At 39.5% G+C, this 18,044-nt stretch overlaps 2 protein-coding genes across 3 annotated transcripts; one reads left to right on the forward strand and one right to left on the reverse strand.

Moving 5' to 3' along the window:
- Nucleotides 1-963: 963 nt before the first annotated feature.
- Nucleotides 964-7,833, reverse strand: pafah1b2 (platelet-activating factor acetylhydrolase 1b, catalytic subunit 2). The gene is made up of 6 exons (XM_051400805.1): nt 7,301-7,833; nt 6,797-6,878; nt 5,606-5,695; nt 5,253-5,369; nt 4,399-4,521; nt 964-3,614 (listed from the first exon to the last, which is right to left on the reverse strand). Exons 2-6 carry the CDS (start codon nt 6,875-6,877, stop codon nt 3,336-3,338), a joined length of 690 nt encoding a protein of 229 aa, XP_051256765.1. The 5' UTR covers nt 6,878; nt 7,301-7,833; the 3' UTR covers nt 964-3,335.
- A 1,257-nt stretch (nt 7,834-9,090) lies between these two features.
- Nucleotides 9,091-17,771, forward strand: mpzl2b (myelin protein zero-like 2b). 2 transcript variants are annotated; one of them, XM_051400803.1, is made up of 6 exons: nt 9,091-9,107; nt 9,675-10,580; nt 13,823-13,992; nt 14,751-14,961; nt 15,244-15,412; nt 16,412-17,771. In XM_051400803.1, the coding sequence occupies exons 2-6, from the start codon at nt 10,520-10,522 to the stop codon at nt 16,584-16,586; spliced, it is 786 nt and encodes a 261-aa protein (XP_051256763.1). In that variant the 5' UTR covers nt 9,091-9,107; nt 9,675-10,519; the 3' UTR covers nt 16,587-17,771. The 2 variants fall into 2 exon arrangements, with proteins under 2 accessions (XP_051256763.1, XP_051256764.1); XM_051400804.1 differs by lacking the exon at nt 9,091-9,107 and having other exon boundaries at nt 9,686-9,720; nt 10,145-10,580.
- Nucleotides 17,772-18,044: the final 273 nt, after the last annotated feature.

An 18,044-nucleotide genomic window follows, 5' to 3' on the forward strand; every position in this document is an offset into this window, starting at 1 on the left:
GAATAAGAAAGCCCATTTTCAAACTGTTGTTGATAGATGAAGCAGTCAAATATTTATCTACAGTCTACATGGCCAGTTGTAAGACTTTTAAAGTGGGTATTTAGATTTGGATCACTGGCAGTCTAAACACATATGGTTTAGATGAAAATGTACAAGCTGCGGACGAGGTGTCAGCGTGTACGTTTATTTTCAGATGTTTAATGTATACGCACAGGAAAGTGCCTTTTAACATTTATCTTTTACCACTTCAGGTGATGCAGATGTATGTGTCATACACTGATTTCTCCATTTTTACAGCATTACAACTCTTAAAATGGAAAAACTAGTTAAAAAAAAACAAACCCAACAGCTTTAATTCCTCAATCATTCCCGTATCAGAAACATGAACTCATAGTGTGACTCCAGACAATGGCTTTAAGTTGTTTAGTCATGGGCTTTGAGCTCAGCGTGTTAACAGCGCTTCAAACTTCACACTCAGTCTGCAGTACGGGCCTCCAGATGGACCTACTATTTTAGCTACACTGGGACAGTTTTGGGTCACAGTTAAAATTAATGAGAACAACATCAAAAGTGAGCGAATGGTTTATTAACTAAGTATTTTACAACTGGCCCGCATCATATAAAACTCCAGCACGCCTAACTAAATGTTTAATGAGGACGTTTTAACATGAGTCTACATCTGAGTGCCGTTGGTGAATTATTACAACATTAGAGATGTTCATTTGGCGAAAGCAAATTAATTAGGCAGTAAGGAACTCTTTGGCTTCAAGAGAGGAGGGGAGGAACAAGCAGTGAGCCTTGTTAGTGTCTTTTCCAATTTAGTTCCCTGATTAAATGGTTCCCTCTGCTGGTGAGTGTGTTACGCACAGAGCTGCAAATCACAGTGACTGAGATTTATGCATCCCCTCTTTTTGGATCATCAACACAACTGGCAGAAAGAGAAACTCCCAACACATGACGGGATCCTTGTTTATTTTTTTATTTGTTTTTTATTGGAATGCTTTACCTCAATAACGTGACAACGAGCCAAAACAGTGCAAATGCTGAATCGCACCAACTCCCACAATCTGGAACCCCCCCCTTCAAGCATCATTTCCTCAAGCTTCATTTGTCTTATATACAACTGGGGGCCATTTCTAGACACTCATACGTCCAACTTACACAATCCGGTACCAGACATACTGCACACAACCTTCCCCATGAACACTTAAGGCACACACACATACACTATTTATACTTAACACAGCACGCAAACGTGCAGAGCTTAAGACAGCAGTAACGTCGGATAATTTGATGCTCGACAAAAGACTCTCGGTATAAGCTCACAGACGAATGGTTTTCTTTACATGACCTGTGATTGCTTTTTAGCATTTAGCGTGACAATATTCAGTATAGCTGTGTTCAGTAGCTTAACCATTTGGCTACTTTTTATTCCTAAAAATATTCAGTAACTATACCATGTGGAGATGTCAGGTTCCAGGGTGGCAGGCTGGGTGAGAACTACAAGTACGACAGGGAGAGAAATAAAAAGGAGGTGAGAAACAGAACAAAGAGGTGCTTCTAAGAGAAAATACTGTATATTTATGTATTTAGGAGGGAGAGGGAGAGAGAGCCTGTGCTAGTCAAAGTCTGACTGTGAATATCTGGATATATTAGTGTGAGATACAGACGTAGATAGATACTGTCCCAAATCAATCTGTATTTTTATAAGGATTAACTCACCTTATGATTAGCAATGTGAGGTGAAAGCAGAAGGACAGGAGCTAATGTGAACAGTTTCTTCTTGGTTGTAAAAAAAAAAGAAAAAAAAAAGATAAAATCAAGTGCACTGAAATATTCTTTCGGTTCAAAGACGTCCAACAGATACGAAGGACGCAGTCAAGAAGTTGTTAGGAGCACAATTTAAAAAGCTGGCAGGACTTTAGTTAAGCGATACAAAGCATAAGAAATGTGTAACCTACTTGTTTTTTTAGACATTAAAATGAAATATCACAGTAGATTTATATGGACACAAACGGTGTAATTCTAAAAATACAATGTGAATACACTTGTGGATGTGATGTGCATGTAAGCAGCAGAGTCGGGGAGGTGTTTGGAAGACATATGCAGATTATCAGACAGGTAGATTCCACAGCCTCACATCACTAATTAATACATATGAATACATGATTTTGACTGATATTCACTAATTTAATGCACAAGCGTTTCTTTCTACACCAACGCTGAGCCTTAAAAACATGCATGCTTTGCAGCGAACACTGACGTCAGGTTTGAGTTGAACTTTTAGTTCACAGGAATGAAGTAGTGATCTGCTGTATGTGTGGTCTGTAGTAGTTAACTCTCCAGATTACACTGATCTATTTCATATTGATTAATGGTTTTAAAAGACATCTAAATAGTTACACATTGAGTTCAAAGGTGAACATTTACTGTAGCAGGCTAAGTGCTCGTGTTTGGCTGAGTATATGAAATAGTACATATAAACAAGTGGACTGACAAAACTATCATAGTAAATTAACTTTATATGCCATTTGCTTCACGTGATTATGCTTTAAGCAAAACTGTCTAATAGTGAGAGTAATTTTTTAAATACTGCTCACCACTGTGTGCATCTCAACAGAAGCCCCTCTGAGCAGTGGTTTCCAACCTTTTTGACTTGCGGACTCTTAAAAGGAAACAATGTCACACCAACAAGAGATTTTGACATCTGAGACTGTTTCAATTGTTTGTCAGAAAAAAAGAAACTGAATTTTGTGTACCAGGTCTTGTGACACTCTTGTTGGGAACCACTGCTCTGTAGCATACCGGTCAGACTCATAACATTGTACAATGTTGGTTAACGTTCTGCCTACTGTGAGTGTGTTTGTGCACTGGACGTCTCATGTGTTAACAGAGAGGCCGCACAGCTTTTTTCGTTTTGCGGAAATCAAACAAAACATAGAGGAAGAAATTAGATTGTGTTTTTCTGTTTTGTATCATATCTCCGTGACAATCTGTGTTTGTGTGCCACTGTAGTCCCGTGTGATCTCAGGATATCTGTCTATGAATCAGAGTAGTTTGATCTTGGTAAATCCTTCTGCAATAGAGGTTACTACTGCAATCACAGTGTCTACGTCTGTAGTGAGGTCTCTCTCCCTCTTCAGCACCTCTCCACACCCAACCCTCCGCTCATGAATGTGATCCCACACCCCTCGTGGGCCCACTCACATCGGGGTGCCTCTTCCCCCTATAAGTGAGCCCTTCCTCCTCCTGATAACCAGGGACATGTCTCCCCCGTCTCCTACAGCAGTGGGTGAGACATGCCTCTGGATAAATGTGCTGCTCGGCCGTGGCCCTCAAACCAGTGACGCCCGTCTCTCCTCCGGCGTCTCCTCCAGTATCTGAAGCAGCAGGTCACTGAGGGGCTTCGCCATGGCGCGGTAGCCTGTCGACGTCAGGTGGAGGAAGTCAAACATGTCCTGCTGGATGATGGTTCCATCAGAGTGGACGAACTCCCTGCTCACATCGAGGTACTGAGCCTGGCCCAGTCGCGGCAGCCAGGAGCGAAGGTACCCGTTAACCGCAGCGTTCTTCTCCCTCAGTGGGTTGGGACGCTCGCCTCGAGGCAACAAACCCTGAGGACCATAGAAATATTTTGTCTCATTTAAATCTGCATCAATTGAGTTAAACCTTGATATTTTGTATTTCAGCTGGTTTTACTAAAACATCCTTCAGGGTAAAAGAGCGTAAATTTGGCTCTAAAACTGGGTTATTACAGATTACTGGCCTATCATTAGCATGGAACGGGGGCACGGGTAGTCACGAGTGTAACTAGATAAACAGACACTCTTGATCAAGGAATTAAGAAAGTGAAATTATTGTTATACAACACAAGTATGTAGTTTCTTCATGCTACACACATAGAAAGAGATAATCAAATTCATTGATAAAGCATTAAAAAATTTAGATTATTTAATATATAGGTTTTTTTTTTTTTTTACATGTATACAACCAGGAAATAATTCTATATGCATGCATTTTAATATATACAGAACATACATTTATATTTTTTGTCTCTGAATTTACCCTTTATATTTAATATAGAATATATTTTTATTTTTATTAAATGTATGCATGTGATAAATAACATCTTTGAATCTTAAAGTAATTATACAGATACAAAGATAGTTTGCATTGGCTCAATGGAGAAGAAATAACAGAACTTAGAAGCATTTTGTTTCATTTTGTATTTTTATGGAAACATGTTTTTGAAAAGAACTGTTTAATTTTAGTTTTATGACGGTGATTTTTCGGACCCACTTTCTTTTACCACCAAATAGAAACAAATAGAAAATCTACATAAAAAGTAAACAACCCAAAAAAGAAAACAACAACAAAAGACGAGACATAACTACTTACCAGTACAACTATCTTTGCTTTGGGGAGGCGGGAGGTGAGCAGCTGTGCAGTAGCAAGAATTCCTCCTGCAACTTGCTCTGCTGTGTGTTCGTAATTGTTGGTTCCTACCCACAACACCACCACCTGGACAAGACCACAGACGCACACATTAATCTCCAATACCGTGATCAACGCATCATCAACAGTAACAACAACATCCTGTTAGCGGTTTTGTGAGAATGAGTTGAGAATGAAGAGACTGATATCTATATAACGTAAGTAATACAAGCTCCAAGCTCCAATGTCATTAACATTAGCATAACCAATAGGCACAGTTATGTTGATACAACGGACTGCTGTTGCTACAATGTTTACCAAATGCACACAGCAACTTAATAACATTGCTGCTGTGGTCACAAACTCATCTCTTTAACAACCAGTGACAGCACGGCACACATGACTCTGTGCATACTCTGCCTCTGATTGGCTAGTACTTGCTGTTGTTTGTTGGTTTAGGTTAGTTATACTGTTTAGGGTTCGGATATTAGGGGCTAATAAACAACATGATATCGGATTGTACTCGTTGATAGCGGATCCTGCATTTTAGGAAGTATGGGAGGCATTTCTGATAATAGTATTAGAACAATTCTACATCCAAGAAGATAAGGGGGTACATGTATGTTTTTTGAGGAACACACTGTATGTGTAAGGTCTCTGTGTGTCAGAACAGTGTGTGCACGTATTGCTTTGTGGATAACAGAAGTAAAATGTGTTTGCAAGAGTTTGATCTGCATCTGAGGTGTAAAGATGTGAGTGAATAAAATGATTTTGCTCTGAACAGTCTTTCTCTGAAGATCTTAGCAGGCTCAGCTCACCTTGGGACGGATGTTCTCCAGCTCTCCATTCTGCAGCCTCCACAGCACATTACAGGTTGTGTCTCCTCCAATGCCAAAGTTGAGCGCATGAAGAGGAGAGAATAACTCCCTCCAGACCTGCGGACAGGACACCAGAAACCTGCATTTCATATGAGAATATACTAACCAACCACAGAACAATTAACTTACTGACACTGAAGCATGCCGATCAGAAACAAGACAGATTACAATATGTGAATAAATATAAAATAAACAAGGCAGATTACAATATATGTGAATAAATATAAAATAAACACACAAGTGACGATGTTGCTGCTATGTGAGCAGTCAAATGCTCAGGTGTGGAGTCTCACCTCAAACTGCTGCATTAGTTGCACCATAGAATCCCCCACAAAAAGCACGTCTGGTTCAGCATCCTTACACTCTTGCACAAATCTGGTGTGCTGTAAAAAACACAACCTTGTCACAACAGAGCATGTAGTCCATGAATGTGAGAGATAGGAGAGATAAATGTAAAAAATAACAAACAGACAAAAATATTATTTAATCTGTTCTATATTGTGCCTTTCAGTCTGAGTTAACGCCTTTGTGTTGTGAGTTTTCCAAACTTGTCATCCTTCCAAGTCAGACAAAATCCTGCTGAGCGTTCATCACACAACAACAGAGTCTGGTGCTCCATCTCATAGAGATTTTGGAATAAAGCAGACTGTCTCAGCCCAATTAGCTTTGGAAGATTAACCTTGCATAGACCTACTAGGAGGTGTTGAGCTCTGAAAGAAATACAAGTCTTGGGAATAGTTACAATGTATTTGTAACTAATATAATGAACACCACTCTTATCATTTAAGGCTAATATTATTGAGAATATCACAAAAACATCATCTCATCACATTGTGCAGATGCAGCTTGCATCCCTTCATTTTAAAATGTTTTGCTCACAACAATCAGTTCCACAAGATTACAGCATATTCCTGAACATCAATGAGAAGGAATCAAACGCAATATTAAATGTGTTATTGCTGCCTTATAAAATGTGTAGTAAATAGAGCGAGATTAACAAATAAAACAATTGAATAATAAAGACAAACAAACTGGGGTGGTTCACATGTCAGTAACTTGCATATACATACATACATACATACATACATACATACATACAAGCTTTAATGTGTACTACATATGGAATTTGAGGTTGGTGAGACAGAGTCATGATGGGATGCTGCCCTATGTTTATTTTTTAGAGCTTAATATATCGACACACATGATAAATCATGCAAGATTAAACATATGACAACCGATACACTAAAATAGTCTATCTGTGGTGCTTTTAACAATTCATAGAGAGAGTTTAAGACATGCATTTCCTTGCTGGCAAGTTTTTGTTTGCACTGCAGAATAAGATAAACCCTTTGAGGCTACAATAACGTAGATCCTCCAGCTGGTAAAATGCATTTAGCCTGCATACATAAGGAACAATGTTGTGTTTTCCACATGATGCATAGGGGTAAAGTGTGCTTCCTACACTGACAACAAATACCACCAACCTGTGACATCCACCGTCCATCTCCGTGTACATCCTCTACTGGCTGAGGCACTGCAGCTGGGTTCAGATCATCACCACTCATCCTACAGGAGACACCACCGCTTATTCACACATAGATTAAAAACAACAACACAGAGCTACAGAGAGACACACTTATTAAAGGTTGTTAGCTACAGCATATTGAGCAGAGCACCACCACCAGCTAGCAGGAAAACCATTGATGTGATGCAACAGCTTAACGTTTCAGGGGCAGACAGACTGGCCTAATACGGATGTAGGCTACTTTCGCTTTCAAGGAGGGTGCTTACGGATCAGAGAGCAGATCGCATTAAATCCTCTCGGTTACTGTTTATCTGACGTTAGCTTGTTAGCTACCTAGCCAGCTAATGACTGGAGACTGTTACGGCTGCATCTCTGTTGCTTAGCTAACGTTTCTGACACGCCCGTCGTTAATATGAACACAACCATAAAATCACTTTGTATTTTAAACTACAAGGCGGACTACCTGGCAGTGTGTCGGCCCCGTCACGTCTCGGCTCCCTCGGTTGAACTCTTTTGCCCCCAAACTTCACTGTCGTCGTCGCCGCCGTCGGGTGGTCGAGGCGGGGGATGCTCGCTAGCAACCGTTAGCTGACTCCAGCTAGACGAGACAACAAAAGGTGTGTCAACAAGACGACCTACAGAGAGCCTTTCAGGAGGAGAGCGCCCGGCGGCTGCCATTACACCTAACACCGTAGGAGGGCACTGCAGCGAGAGACGGGTCTTTGGGAATGCTTTACCCTCATGTTTGCCTGTCAGGCAGCCATTCCTGACACATTTCCAGACTCACACGGACGTACCTAACCCTAACCCGTCGGTAGTGTAACCACAAACACTGCTACCTTGTGTAAATTATAGTTGCTGTTGAGGGTTGAGAGGTTGATGAACAGCCGCTAGGTGCCTTTGCCTGAGAGGCATTACTATGGGGAAGGAAACACCCGTGAACAGCTGCTCCGCAATGACTCATGGGGGTTTTGAAAATGTGATTAAAAATTGAACAGCCAAACATTTGAGACTCCGAAAACAACGAACTTCTTCTCCGTCTGTTGTTGACTTCAGTGGGTGTCAGCTGGACGGGGAAACACCTCCGAGTGGAAGTGGCTCTTTTATATCGTTTATCTCATACAACGTACAACACCGCCGACATCGTTGCTGGGCGACATATTGTGACACGATGTCTCTCTTCCACTCGTGACACATCTCATCCGCGGCCAACGCTGATCCGCTGTGTCAGCTGATCGCAATGCATCATGGTCACGTAGGATCAAATGCTGCATTCCGGTACTGTGGGAAACACTGTAAATATCTTCCTACTGACATTGTACACAATAATGTAAACAATGTTTTAAAATACAACCAGAAGATGTATTTTGTATTATTTAAAATTATATATATTATGATTAATATTTATATTGTATATATATATATATAACAACCTTAAATTACAGTCTGCTACAGGCAACCTTCTGTTAATGTAGAATAAGCTTATGGCAACATCAGATTAATAACTTATATTAAACATGTTTAATAACATAACGTTGTTATGCTGCAGGTGCCTTTAAATCTGATTTTTAATAATACATTAACATCACAGGCAGATTTATGGGTTACAACCATTTGCAGCAGGTTTAGGTGCATTATCTAGAGCTGATATGTGTCATAGACTGATGTGTCCTATCTTACAGAGATCTGTGTTTTACAAAGTGGCTAATAAGACATAACATTCTTCACACCTTCCTTCAAATATGAGCTGAAATTTGAACTACTGAAAGTACAATAATAGGTTAAAAATCATAATAATAATAAATTTCATTTATAATACATTCTTCTAGGAAATCAAAGCTAGTAGCCTATAATTCATATAGATATATTAACAACACTCAACAATGAATCAAACATTAAAAGCAGTTCTGAAAAGGTTGGTTTTGATCAGTGATTTGAAGGTGGATGGATCAGTACAGTTCCAGAGGGAGGGAGCACGGTGCAGAAGGCTCTGTCTCCCCAGGTACGATGATTGGTCCTCAGTGCTGGAGACAGGAGGTTGGCATCAAGGAGAAGAAGAAGTAACCTTATAGGCTTAATGTTGCTCGATCCATTAGGAACTGCAAGACTCATTTTCACCAACAATATTTAGTTCCCCAAGTCTGCGGTGAAGAGCTGTTGGGAATCTTCCATTAATTTACTTCCTGTCAAGTGACTTTCAGGCAGCATATTTAATACCATACATTTGATGAGTCTGCTATTTCTTCTCCTGGGTGGATTCTCTGTGTCTGGTGAGTTACAACAACCTCTATCTTCCCTTAATGCAAAAACTCTTTCGCATTTATACGAAATTAGAAGTAGAGCCTGGGTTCAGGAATGTGAGTTTAATGCACTTTAGACAGATTTTTATCATTATACTTATAGCTACTGGATTTGCTCTTTTGCTCCATAACTACTTATGTTTTCATAGTCTACTGGAGACGGTAACAAAGCAGTTCAATGCACATTGTACAATTGAGTATCTGACAAAAACTGTGCCAGTAACAGGCCATTTTAAGCCACAATTTCAGAGTGTGCAAATAAAAAATGTACCCTCCACAGATCAATGTTATTCAGCATACACATGTCGTGTCCAGTTGACCCTCTGAACTCTACGTACTCACAATTATTAGCCAGTGACAAAAGGGGAGCATTAACTAAAATGCTGGCTTTGTTGCTTTATTCTCAAACTGCTGAGGTTGATTCACGTGGTTATACAGTATCTGACTTTAATAAGCCATAGGTTGAATCAGAGGAGATTTACAAGTTAAACCAGCTATTGTTCCCTAACTCTTTCTCCTATTTTTTTTCCTTTGCAGGTTGGAGCCTGTATGACTGCTTCATGACTGTGTTTGCAACAAAAATGTAGGCATTGGTACGATATAGTGTTACAAGTGGAGATGTACAACGACTGTAAACCTGACAGACGGATGAGTTGACTGCTGAACACTGGGTCACTTTTACTTGACTACTTACTAAATAAATATTCTGTTGGTATGAACTGTAAAGAGGTACAGATGTTTAAGGATTTTAATGTGGAAAGACCTTTTTTTTACAGAAAAAAACAGACCAGACACACATTACTGTTGCAAGTAGACTAGGTGTATGTCTTAATACACGTCTGAAGGGGATCTTTAAGTGATTCATACTTATGTTTTCAGTTTTTAGCAAATATCTCAGATCTTAAATATCAGTGTTGATACCTTGTAAGTGTATTTTTTTTGTTAAGCCTATATACTACTTTATGTAGTGGCGGTAATATTATAATAGTGATTATTATTATTTCCAGTATTTTCCATAGTACCTGAACCCAACACATGCAGTCGACCTTTGGCTTGCAGAGGACTGACTGATCGTTTTCCGACACGATACTGTGGCCACAAGAAGGCAGCAGTCAACACAGGACCCTTGTAATTAAACATCAACCGCAGACCTAATGCGCATGTGTGAAGCAACAAGTGCAGAGTGGCAGGTTGTATAGGAGGATAACAAGTTAAGCAAGAAGTGAACACCGCCCTACAGGTGTGTACGCAGGTTGACATTTCAGGAGGCTCTTTCACTGCCACAGTCTGCGGAGACATTTGTATTCCCGACTCCATTCAATAAGTGTACATGAAGGGACTTTTTACGGAGGATTTAACCCGCCGGAGTTGAGGCAGTATCAATGTTTTATCCCATGTATCGGATATGGCTTCTGCTTCTGCTGGGAGGATTCGCCGTGCCAGGTGAGTTTCAACTTCCTGGAGACATTAGGAGACTTTGTCTTGGTGAGAGATTTTCGGACTGTAATGAAGAGCCACTGCAGGGCACCTAGAAGAATAACAAAGTATGTAGAGAGCTTGTTTAATTTCACCTGAAGGCTTGTTCACCTTTAACACGAAGGCTCCTCTCCCCAGGGAGTGTAACCTGCTGCTCAGTGGCGTCAAACAGAGGCCTATAATGTATAATGTAGATTTATTAATAAACATAAAGATGTTATACATGTGTGGGACAGGTGTGGACTGTTTGAGGCTGTGGATTATATATTATATTGGATTGTTACACCACCATATATACGTAACATTATATCTTATTATTATATATGTTTCTTACTTCCTTGTATTGTTTATTTAAAATGTATCATCCAAAATTGGACTGAGAATATCAAAGAATCCCAAAAACATAAAATCAAAACAAAAAAACAAAACAAAGAAGGCATATATTGTTTTCTTAAATGTAATGTCTCAGTTAAATGTAACTAATACCCATTTCTCCACCCTAGGCTAGTGCTCAGTGATCTACTGATTGTATGTTCACTAGCAGCACCTGTCAGCTTTGCCAGCGGTTTGATAATCACCATTTAAAAGTTTAAAGTAATGCAATAGCTTGAATTCCTGCAGAATCAACCCAAAAGTTAAAGTCTCAGAAATCATGAAGGGTTTCATTTATAGCGAAAACTGGAAGACTAGTTTAGCAAAGAGGAAGTAGACCCTCCCCAGCACCAACTTAAAGCGATATTTTTTGAAAACTCTGCAGTCTGTGGTCTATGCAAATGACCAATGAGCTGAATCTACAACTTCGACAGTCTGAACATTATGAGCTACACAAAACTGGCATTTCTCTCAGGACTATAGTTTATGTAATTTCCACCCAGATGAGCAATCAAAGGATGCAGCCTGTGTGTGATGGTGAGTGTTATTCTGTGAGAGAACAGCTGTTAGATGTGTTGTTTATCAGCAAATGTCAACAAGTCAACAAATATATGAGTGTATTAGTGCAACTAGTATACACAGCACTTGTTTTTAGATGGATTTTGTTTGATTTTTGGGGGAAATTAATGAAAAAAGAAAAAAAGGAACAACTCATCACAACACATTCCTCAAAAAACCTGCAACTTGCACCACAAATCCAGATGTTCCAACAGATGCTATTGATCGGACTGTTGGAGATGCTTTAACAAAGGTCGATATTCAGTGTAATTTAGTGTAACTTCAGCAGTGGCATAAAGTATGTTGACGTTGAAGAAGACTTCCTTCTGTTGTGGTGGCAGGAGATTTAGTTTTGCTCAAACAGCCAGTTGTGAATATGAAGGAGCTGTTTGGACAGGCAAGCTTGAAAAAACGTGCCATAGTGGGTTGGACTACGGTACACTGCGCTCTCTCTCTCTGGGCTGGGATTCCAGATGAATTTATGACATTATGAGATTGTAGACTTTTACACTTGAAGCCATTCAGACGTAGAGCACCATGAGAGTGTCCCTGTAGACACTTGCTGTATGTCTGATAAGCAGTCTCCTGACGCCACAGCGGATAGATAACATGGAGCAGGCTTTGTAACACAAATAATCAGTCATAATGTCTCCAGTCTCTTTCCAGTAAAGGGGAGATATTAGGGAAGAACTTAAACTAAACTGAGGAGCTCAAACCTGTTATTATTTGCATGATTGACCTGCAAAGCTTTGTGAAAGTGTTTCAGGTCAGTTTTAACTGGAGAGTGAAAAAAGAGGAGGGATTAATAGGAAACAAAATAGACCAGATCGTATCATCAGAATGTAATTGGACAATTTCAACAGTTAATAATAATAATAAAAAATAGTTTTTATGGGCACTGATTGTATTTTATAAATTCTACTACCAGTTTTGATTCTGGTCTCATTCCTTCTTCAGTTCCTTCCTGATAAAGTTGTAGGCTGTTAAACAAGCTCTTGTAGGTTTTAGGATGATGATTTTATCTTATATCCTTCACAGTGTCTACAGGAAACCACACTAACATAATAATAATAAGAAAGAATAATTACTAAGAACATAGTTATTATATTACAGTACTTATAAAGCTTTATCTAGCTTTATTTGCATATTGCAGCTGTCCATATTGGGATTTTTATGGCTCCACTCTTAATAGAAACTGACGCAGATTTCCAAATCATAAGCAGTCATTTAATAAATAGATCAAAATGTCTGAAGTTGTTTTAGGGTGCTGCTTTGCTGCTCAGATCCCTCATTTCAGATTTATTGACATTTCTTTTACTTTTAAGTGTTGTGTTTTTTTATCCTTTTTTTATTGTCCAATGTCCTTAAGTAGAACTAGTAGATGATGGGTTCGTTTTTGATTTGGAAAGTCTTATCAGTTACATTGGAAAGCATTTACAGAGTTGCTTTAGGTTCTCACTGACCGTGGCTTACTGAATACTGTTATCCTGTTTAGTTTAATTTTCTTCTACTGTCATACATTTAATTTCTTCCCTCCGTGTTCGGGATTACAGAACATTCTTGGCTTCTTCTTTGCAGTTTATGGTCAGGAATGCTTTAATCCGTCTGCTCATCACTGTGATCCAAATTTACCTCTACTATTTCACTTTACCAGATCCCTGAAACTGTCGTATACTGAACCATGATTTCATGTAAAACATGATGGGAAAACTGTTCATTTTGGGGTCACCTATGAGAGAAATTATTGAACAAATGTTGAATAACAAACATCCAAACCTGCTCTTTTAAGTTAATAAGATATTTCCTGTGTTTTTCAAATACCTGTAAAGGCAGCGTCCATCTGATCTGTTGCACTTACACGTACACACGTAATGATTAACCCATAGTAGGCGTAGCAGATATTTGAATTATTTGCTCTCTTGTTTGCTGTACTGAAGTCAATTCATGTAGAAAATTAGGTCTTGCAGTCTCAAGCAGTGGATGTAGACGATTCTACATACACAGCTACAAACACTGAACACCACAGATCATCTGGGTCACTATGCTCTTTACTGTCAAGGACGTTTCTGTGTTAAATAAGCAGTGAGAACTACTTTTGGTGCGAACTGCTCGGCTCCTTGTTTGGGTGGATTAATGATTTGCTCTGAAACTGAGGGATGAAATAAGAGACATGGGCAGTTTGAACTGTAACTGTGCTGTGAATGAGTCAGATAGTGGAGCTGTTTGTAAAGTTATGTTAATGATGAGTATTCTTTCTCACTTGGTTGTTTTTATTACAGGGGTGCAACATGTCAGTGGAATAGAGATTTACACGTCAACTGAGCTGGAGGTGGTCAATGGGACTAATGTGAAACTGAAGTGCACCTTCAGTTCCGATAAACCAGTGTCGCTTCAGTCCGTCGTAGTGTCCTGGAACTTCCGTCCCATAAATTCAGGATCAGAAGAGTCGGTGTGTATATCTGTTGTATTTTTATGTTATTGTTAATGAAATCCAGTCATGATTTTTATAGGTGCCTAAAGTGTTAATTGATTTTAAGATAAATACCATATTTGGTTAATTTTCTCTCATAACAATAGCCATTCAATATATATATGACCTCTACCAACAGCTCTGTGTGCAACCTGCCAAATCTAACCTACAGGAGAAAATAAGAAATGATGCATTGCACTACATACACTGCCATAACATTATGACCACCTGGGCACCCTGGTTCAAATCCTCATGCTGCCCATTTTTCCTGCTTCTAACACATCAACTTTGAGGACAAAATTTTCACTTGCTGCCTGATATATCCCACCCACTGACAGGTGGCATGATAACCAGATAATCGGTGTTGTTCACTTCACCTCTCAGTGGTCACAATGTTATGGCTGGTCGGTGTATGTTAGCAGTAAGCTAATGGTGACACATAGAGTGCAGTACTTGAAGTCTTTTTTACAACATGCTATGCATATTTCCTGGTAGCTGAGATATGAATGGCATGAATCTAATATGATATTGTGGCTCTTGCTGGCTATTAAACTTATATACAACACCTGGCAGCTGAATTGTGTCCATTCTGAGAGTAATATTTGAATGAGTAAGTTGCTCAGGAAATGTTCTTCAAAGGCAGTGGCTGAAGTCGCCACAGCAGCTGGGAATTTTTTCATACTTGCTAATTTGTTTGGACTCATAAACTATTGCTTTATTGTGTGTGTTTGTGTCAGGTGTTTTTCTACCAGGAGGTACCATACCCTCCCGAGCAAGGGCGATTTAAAGACCATGCGGTGTGGTCGGGAGATGTTTTGAAACGCGACGTCTCCATCACCCTGCATGAGGTGCTTCCGACCTTTAATGGCACCTACATCTGCCAGGTGCGCAACCGCCCAGATGTGCACGGCAGTAATGGAGAGATCGTCCTCAGAGTCGTCAACAAAGGTTAGACTGCCAGCGCTGCTTCACCTTTCTATAGCATCAAATGTTCTACAGCAATGTTGGAGGAGCTTTTATTATATTTCTGCTTTTCAGTCACTATCGTCAAGGTTTTCATCAAGAGAACTTAAGCAAGTGGAATGCCTGCAACATGAAGTGAAGGACAGTGTGTTTAATCAGGGACACTGCTTTATTTTTTATTCTGATGGTATCTCTGTTTTGTTCCCCAACTGCCAGCAATCAGTTTCCATCACTGTTATCACTAATTCTAGGTCTTGTTGCTTCTAGTGTCCCTCTCTGAGATCGGGATCTTGGCAGCGGCCGTTGGTGGCGCCTGTGCTGTAATTTTGATCCTCCTTGGTATCTTTGTGGCGATTAAGTTCTACATGAGAAAAAACCGGGGAAATGACATTGAGCTGCACCCACACGAGCACCAGCGGAAGGACCCGACCGTGTGGTGAGGGCCAGAGGGCCGGAGTTCCTTTGCTCCTCTTCTTCTTGGGACTGGTGTGGATGCTGTTTGGGTCCACTCTGCTGAAAAAGAGAAATGAAAGTTAAGGGCAGGAAGGCATCTTTTTCTTCCATATTTGCTCCTCCAATGTGAACCTCTGAGATTGACTTGTAGTTTTTTTTCACTTCAGTATTAGATATGTAATGTACCACTTCCCCCATTTGTTGTAAATCTTTATACACTTTTATATGTTTTTACCAAAAGTGATTGTAATTACTAACTATAAAGAGAGTAGGAGATGTAAATATGGAGGGATTTTTACTACTAACTAAATGCTGTTCTTCAGTTCACAGCAGCAGTGCTGACTGCAACCATTAGGCTGTATTCTTCCCTGTTGATGTGCTCTTTTATCATATAACCAGTTAATGCTTTGACTGAATCACCACTTTAAACATATTGTTGATTATATCCCTAAAGAGCACAACATACAGGAGACTGCTCCTGTGAATTGAGTTATATCCTCTCTATCGCCTTTTAAAAAATAAGAGGAACTTTTTCTGAGCAGCTGCATTAACCTGCTTCTTCTGCTTCACAATATGTGCCACGGTAATTTTTGAAATACAGGTGAAATGTTTTACAAATGCAGAGGTCTTAAACCCAGAGAACCTTGAACTGGCTTTGGTGGAGAAATGTTCACGAACTGATGTTTTGGTCATCTTTCTCAATGGAAGGAAGCAGTACATGAATTTTCTGTGGTACTCTGTGGCTGGGTTCGTTTCAAGCTGAGGATTCTGGGTATTGTATTGTTTAATCTCTGTTTTGCTAAGGCGAACCATTGCGTCCCTCTTGTTTATTTGCTAGACTTTACATTTGGCCGTATGTCCACTGAATAGCCTGTCTCATTGTTGACGTGTGTGTGTGTGTGTGTGTGTGTGTGTTTATACGTGCATGTTGCATGTTGCATGTTGCGTGTGTGATTGGATTTGTTTTGCGGGATTGCTTCAGTTTACCTGAAGAGGCAGTTCATCTGAAAGTTGTGACGGTGGAGAAAGAAGTTGATAGTTCAGATGATGAGGAGTCTGAAGCCAGCAGCGGAGATGATGAGGAAGAGGAAGGCCTAGAAGATGATGATGATGATGATGATGATGATGAGGACGACGACGATGGCGATGATGACTAAATAGAGAAGTTTAGTTTAGTTTATTGATTAGAATTGCCTTTCCCTTTATGACATCAACCTTTTTGCTATTCAATAACATGATTGAATGTTTAGATGTAATATATTGTATTTTTTCAGTGCATTATGGTCACTGAATTACATTAATACAAAAAGTTAAGACTATTGCACCAATTTAGCATTACACTCCTACTGTATAACATACTTACAATGGATTTATTTTTTTAAAAGCATCAAAATAGAAGGAGCAGAACCAAAGATGTTCCTTATCAACACCAGGTGCCTACATTACCCACAACACGCAATGCTAGTAGGTTAATGTAGCTTAGAGCCTTAAGCAGAGACGTGGAGCGGGGCTACAGGTCTGTTAACTCCACACTCTCAGATTTCTTTTCATTCATTTTTAAACTTGTTGTCTTCAGCCCCAACCCACGCTGACCCAAGTGACATCACTTAAGGCAGTTCATCAGCCTTCCTCCCTCTGGAGCCACAAAAGGCTTTATACAACTTTTTTACACAAATGCAGCAGTAGTCCCCAAGACCTGTAAACAGATTTTGACGAAACAGGTGGAGTCTGTGCGTTTGATGAATGCGGACTGATAGTTGTGAGTCTGGTCTGTCGTACGTGGCCTCTAACTTTTTTTCTTTGTGCTAATTTGATTGGATTTCCATACAGCTGCTGCTAGAACTCTGTTGGCTTAGATCAATGTTGTGAAAATCATGAATTTTCATGTTGGATAAATGGAATATAGATTTTTAAAGAGATGATTCGGTTTAATTTGGCTCTTTGTTAAAAGCACCCCATACCAGTGTAGACAGTGTTTGCGTAGCTGTGGTGTTGCCAGATTAAATGTTTTTCCTGTTTAGTTTCTAAAGGCATCAACAGAGAGTAGAATTTTAAGTAAGAAACAGCATTTAACTGCGTCATTCTGTGTGTTTGCAGTCACTTTTGAATGCTGCTGGAAATGAAACAGCACAGGGTGCTGTCATTTAATTTTTGCTTCCAGAGATTCTGATCAAAGTGTGTTTTTACCACAATGCCAACATTGCACAAGTGATTTTGTATTTTGATTCTGTATATAGTGTAAAATAAATAGAACTTTACACTTTTTATAACTCTTGTCCTGAAATGTTGTCATATGTATCTCTATTCAGCTACTCTGGAATAAAGAACTGTTTTTGAAATTATTAAGTAGCATGAAGTTTATTTTTATAATAAAAAAAAGGTTCTGTGTGTGGGAGCAGATCGGCTCTTGAGGTGAACAGATTGGGTGGGTGAGTGTGAAATACCAACCATGTGCCACTCCTCTTGATGTCATACATGTCATAACAATAAGTTACAGTCACACTGCCCGGCCTTAGAACAGCAGTTTGTCTTTCCTATGGAGCTGCCCATGTCTTGAAATGAGTTTATTTATATTGGAAACAGGTTTAAAGAATCTCACTGGGACACTTTCATTG

Source organism: Dicentrarchus labrax, unplaced genomic scaffold (assembly GCF_905237075.1).
Source record: "Dicentrarchus labrax unplaced genomic scaffold, dlabrax2021, whole genome shotgun sequence".
NCBI classification, from domain to species: Eukaryota; Metazoa; Chordata; class Actinopteri; family Moronidae; genus Dicentrarchus; species Dicentrarchus labrax.

Bases quoted from the DNA above. Each gene is read 5' to 3' on its own strand.
- mpzl2b (XM_051400803.1), top strand. From the start codon at position 10,520: ATGTTTTATCCCATGTATCGGATATGGCTTCTGCTTCTGCTGGGAGGA. The intron at 13,993-14,750 runs GTGTGTATATCT...TGTTTGTGTCAG, and splicing joins ATTCAGGATCAGAAGAGTCG to GTGTTTTTCTACCAGGAGGT. The intron at 14,962-15,243 runs GTTAGACTGCCA...TGTTGCTTCTAG, and splicing joins CCTCAGAGTCGTCAACAAAG to TGTCCCTCTCTGAGATCGGG.
- pafah1b2 (XM_051400805.1), bottom strand. From the start codon at position 6,877: ATGAGTGGTGATGATCTGAACCCAGCTGCAGTGCCTCAGCCAGTAGAG. The intron at 5,696-6,796 runs GTTGGTGGTATT...TGTTTTTTACAG, and splicing joins ATGGACGGTGGATGTCACAG to CACACCAGATTTGTGCAAGA. The intron at 4,522-5,252 runs GTGAGCTGAGCC...GGTCTTGTCCAG, and splicing joins TGGAGAACATCCGTCCCAAG to GTGGTGGTGTTGTGGGTAGG.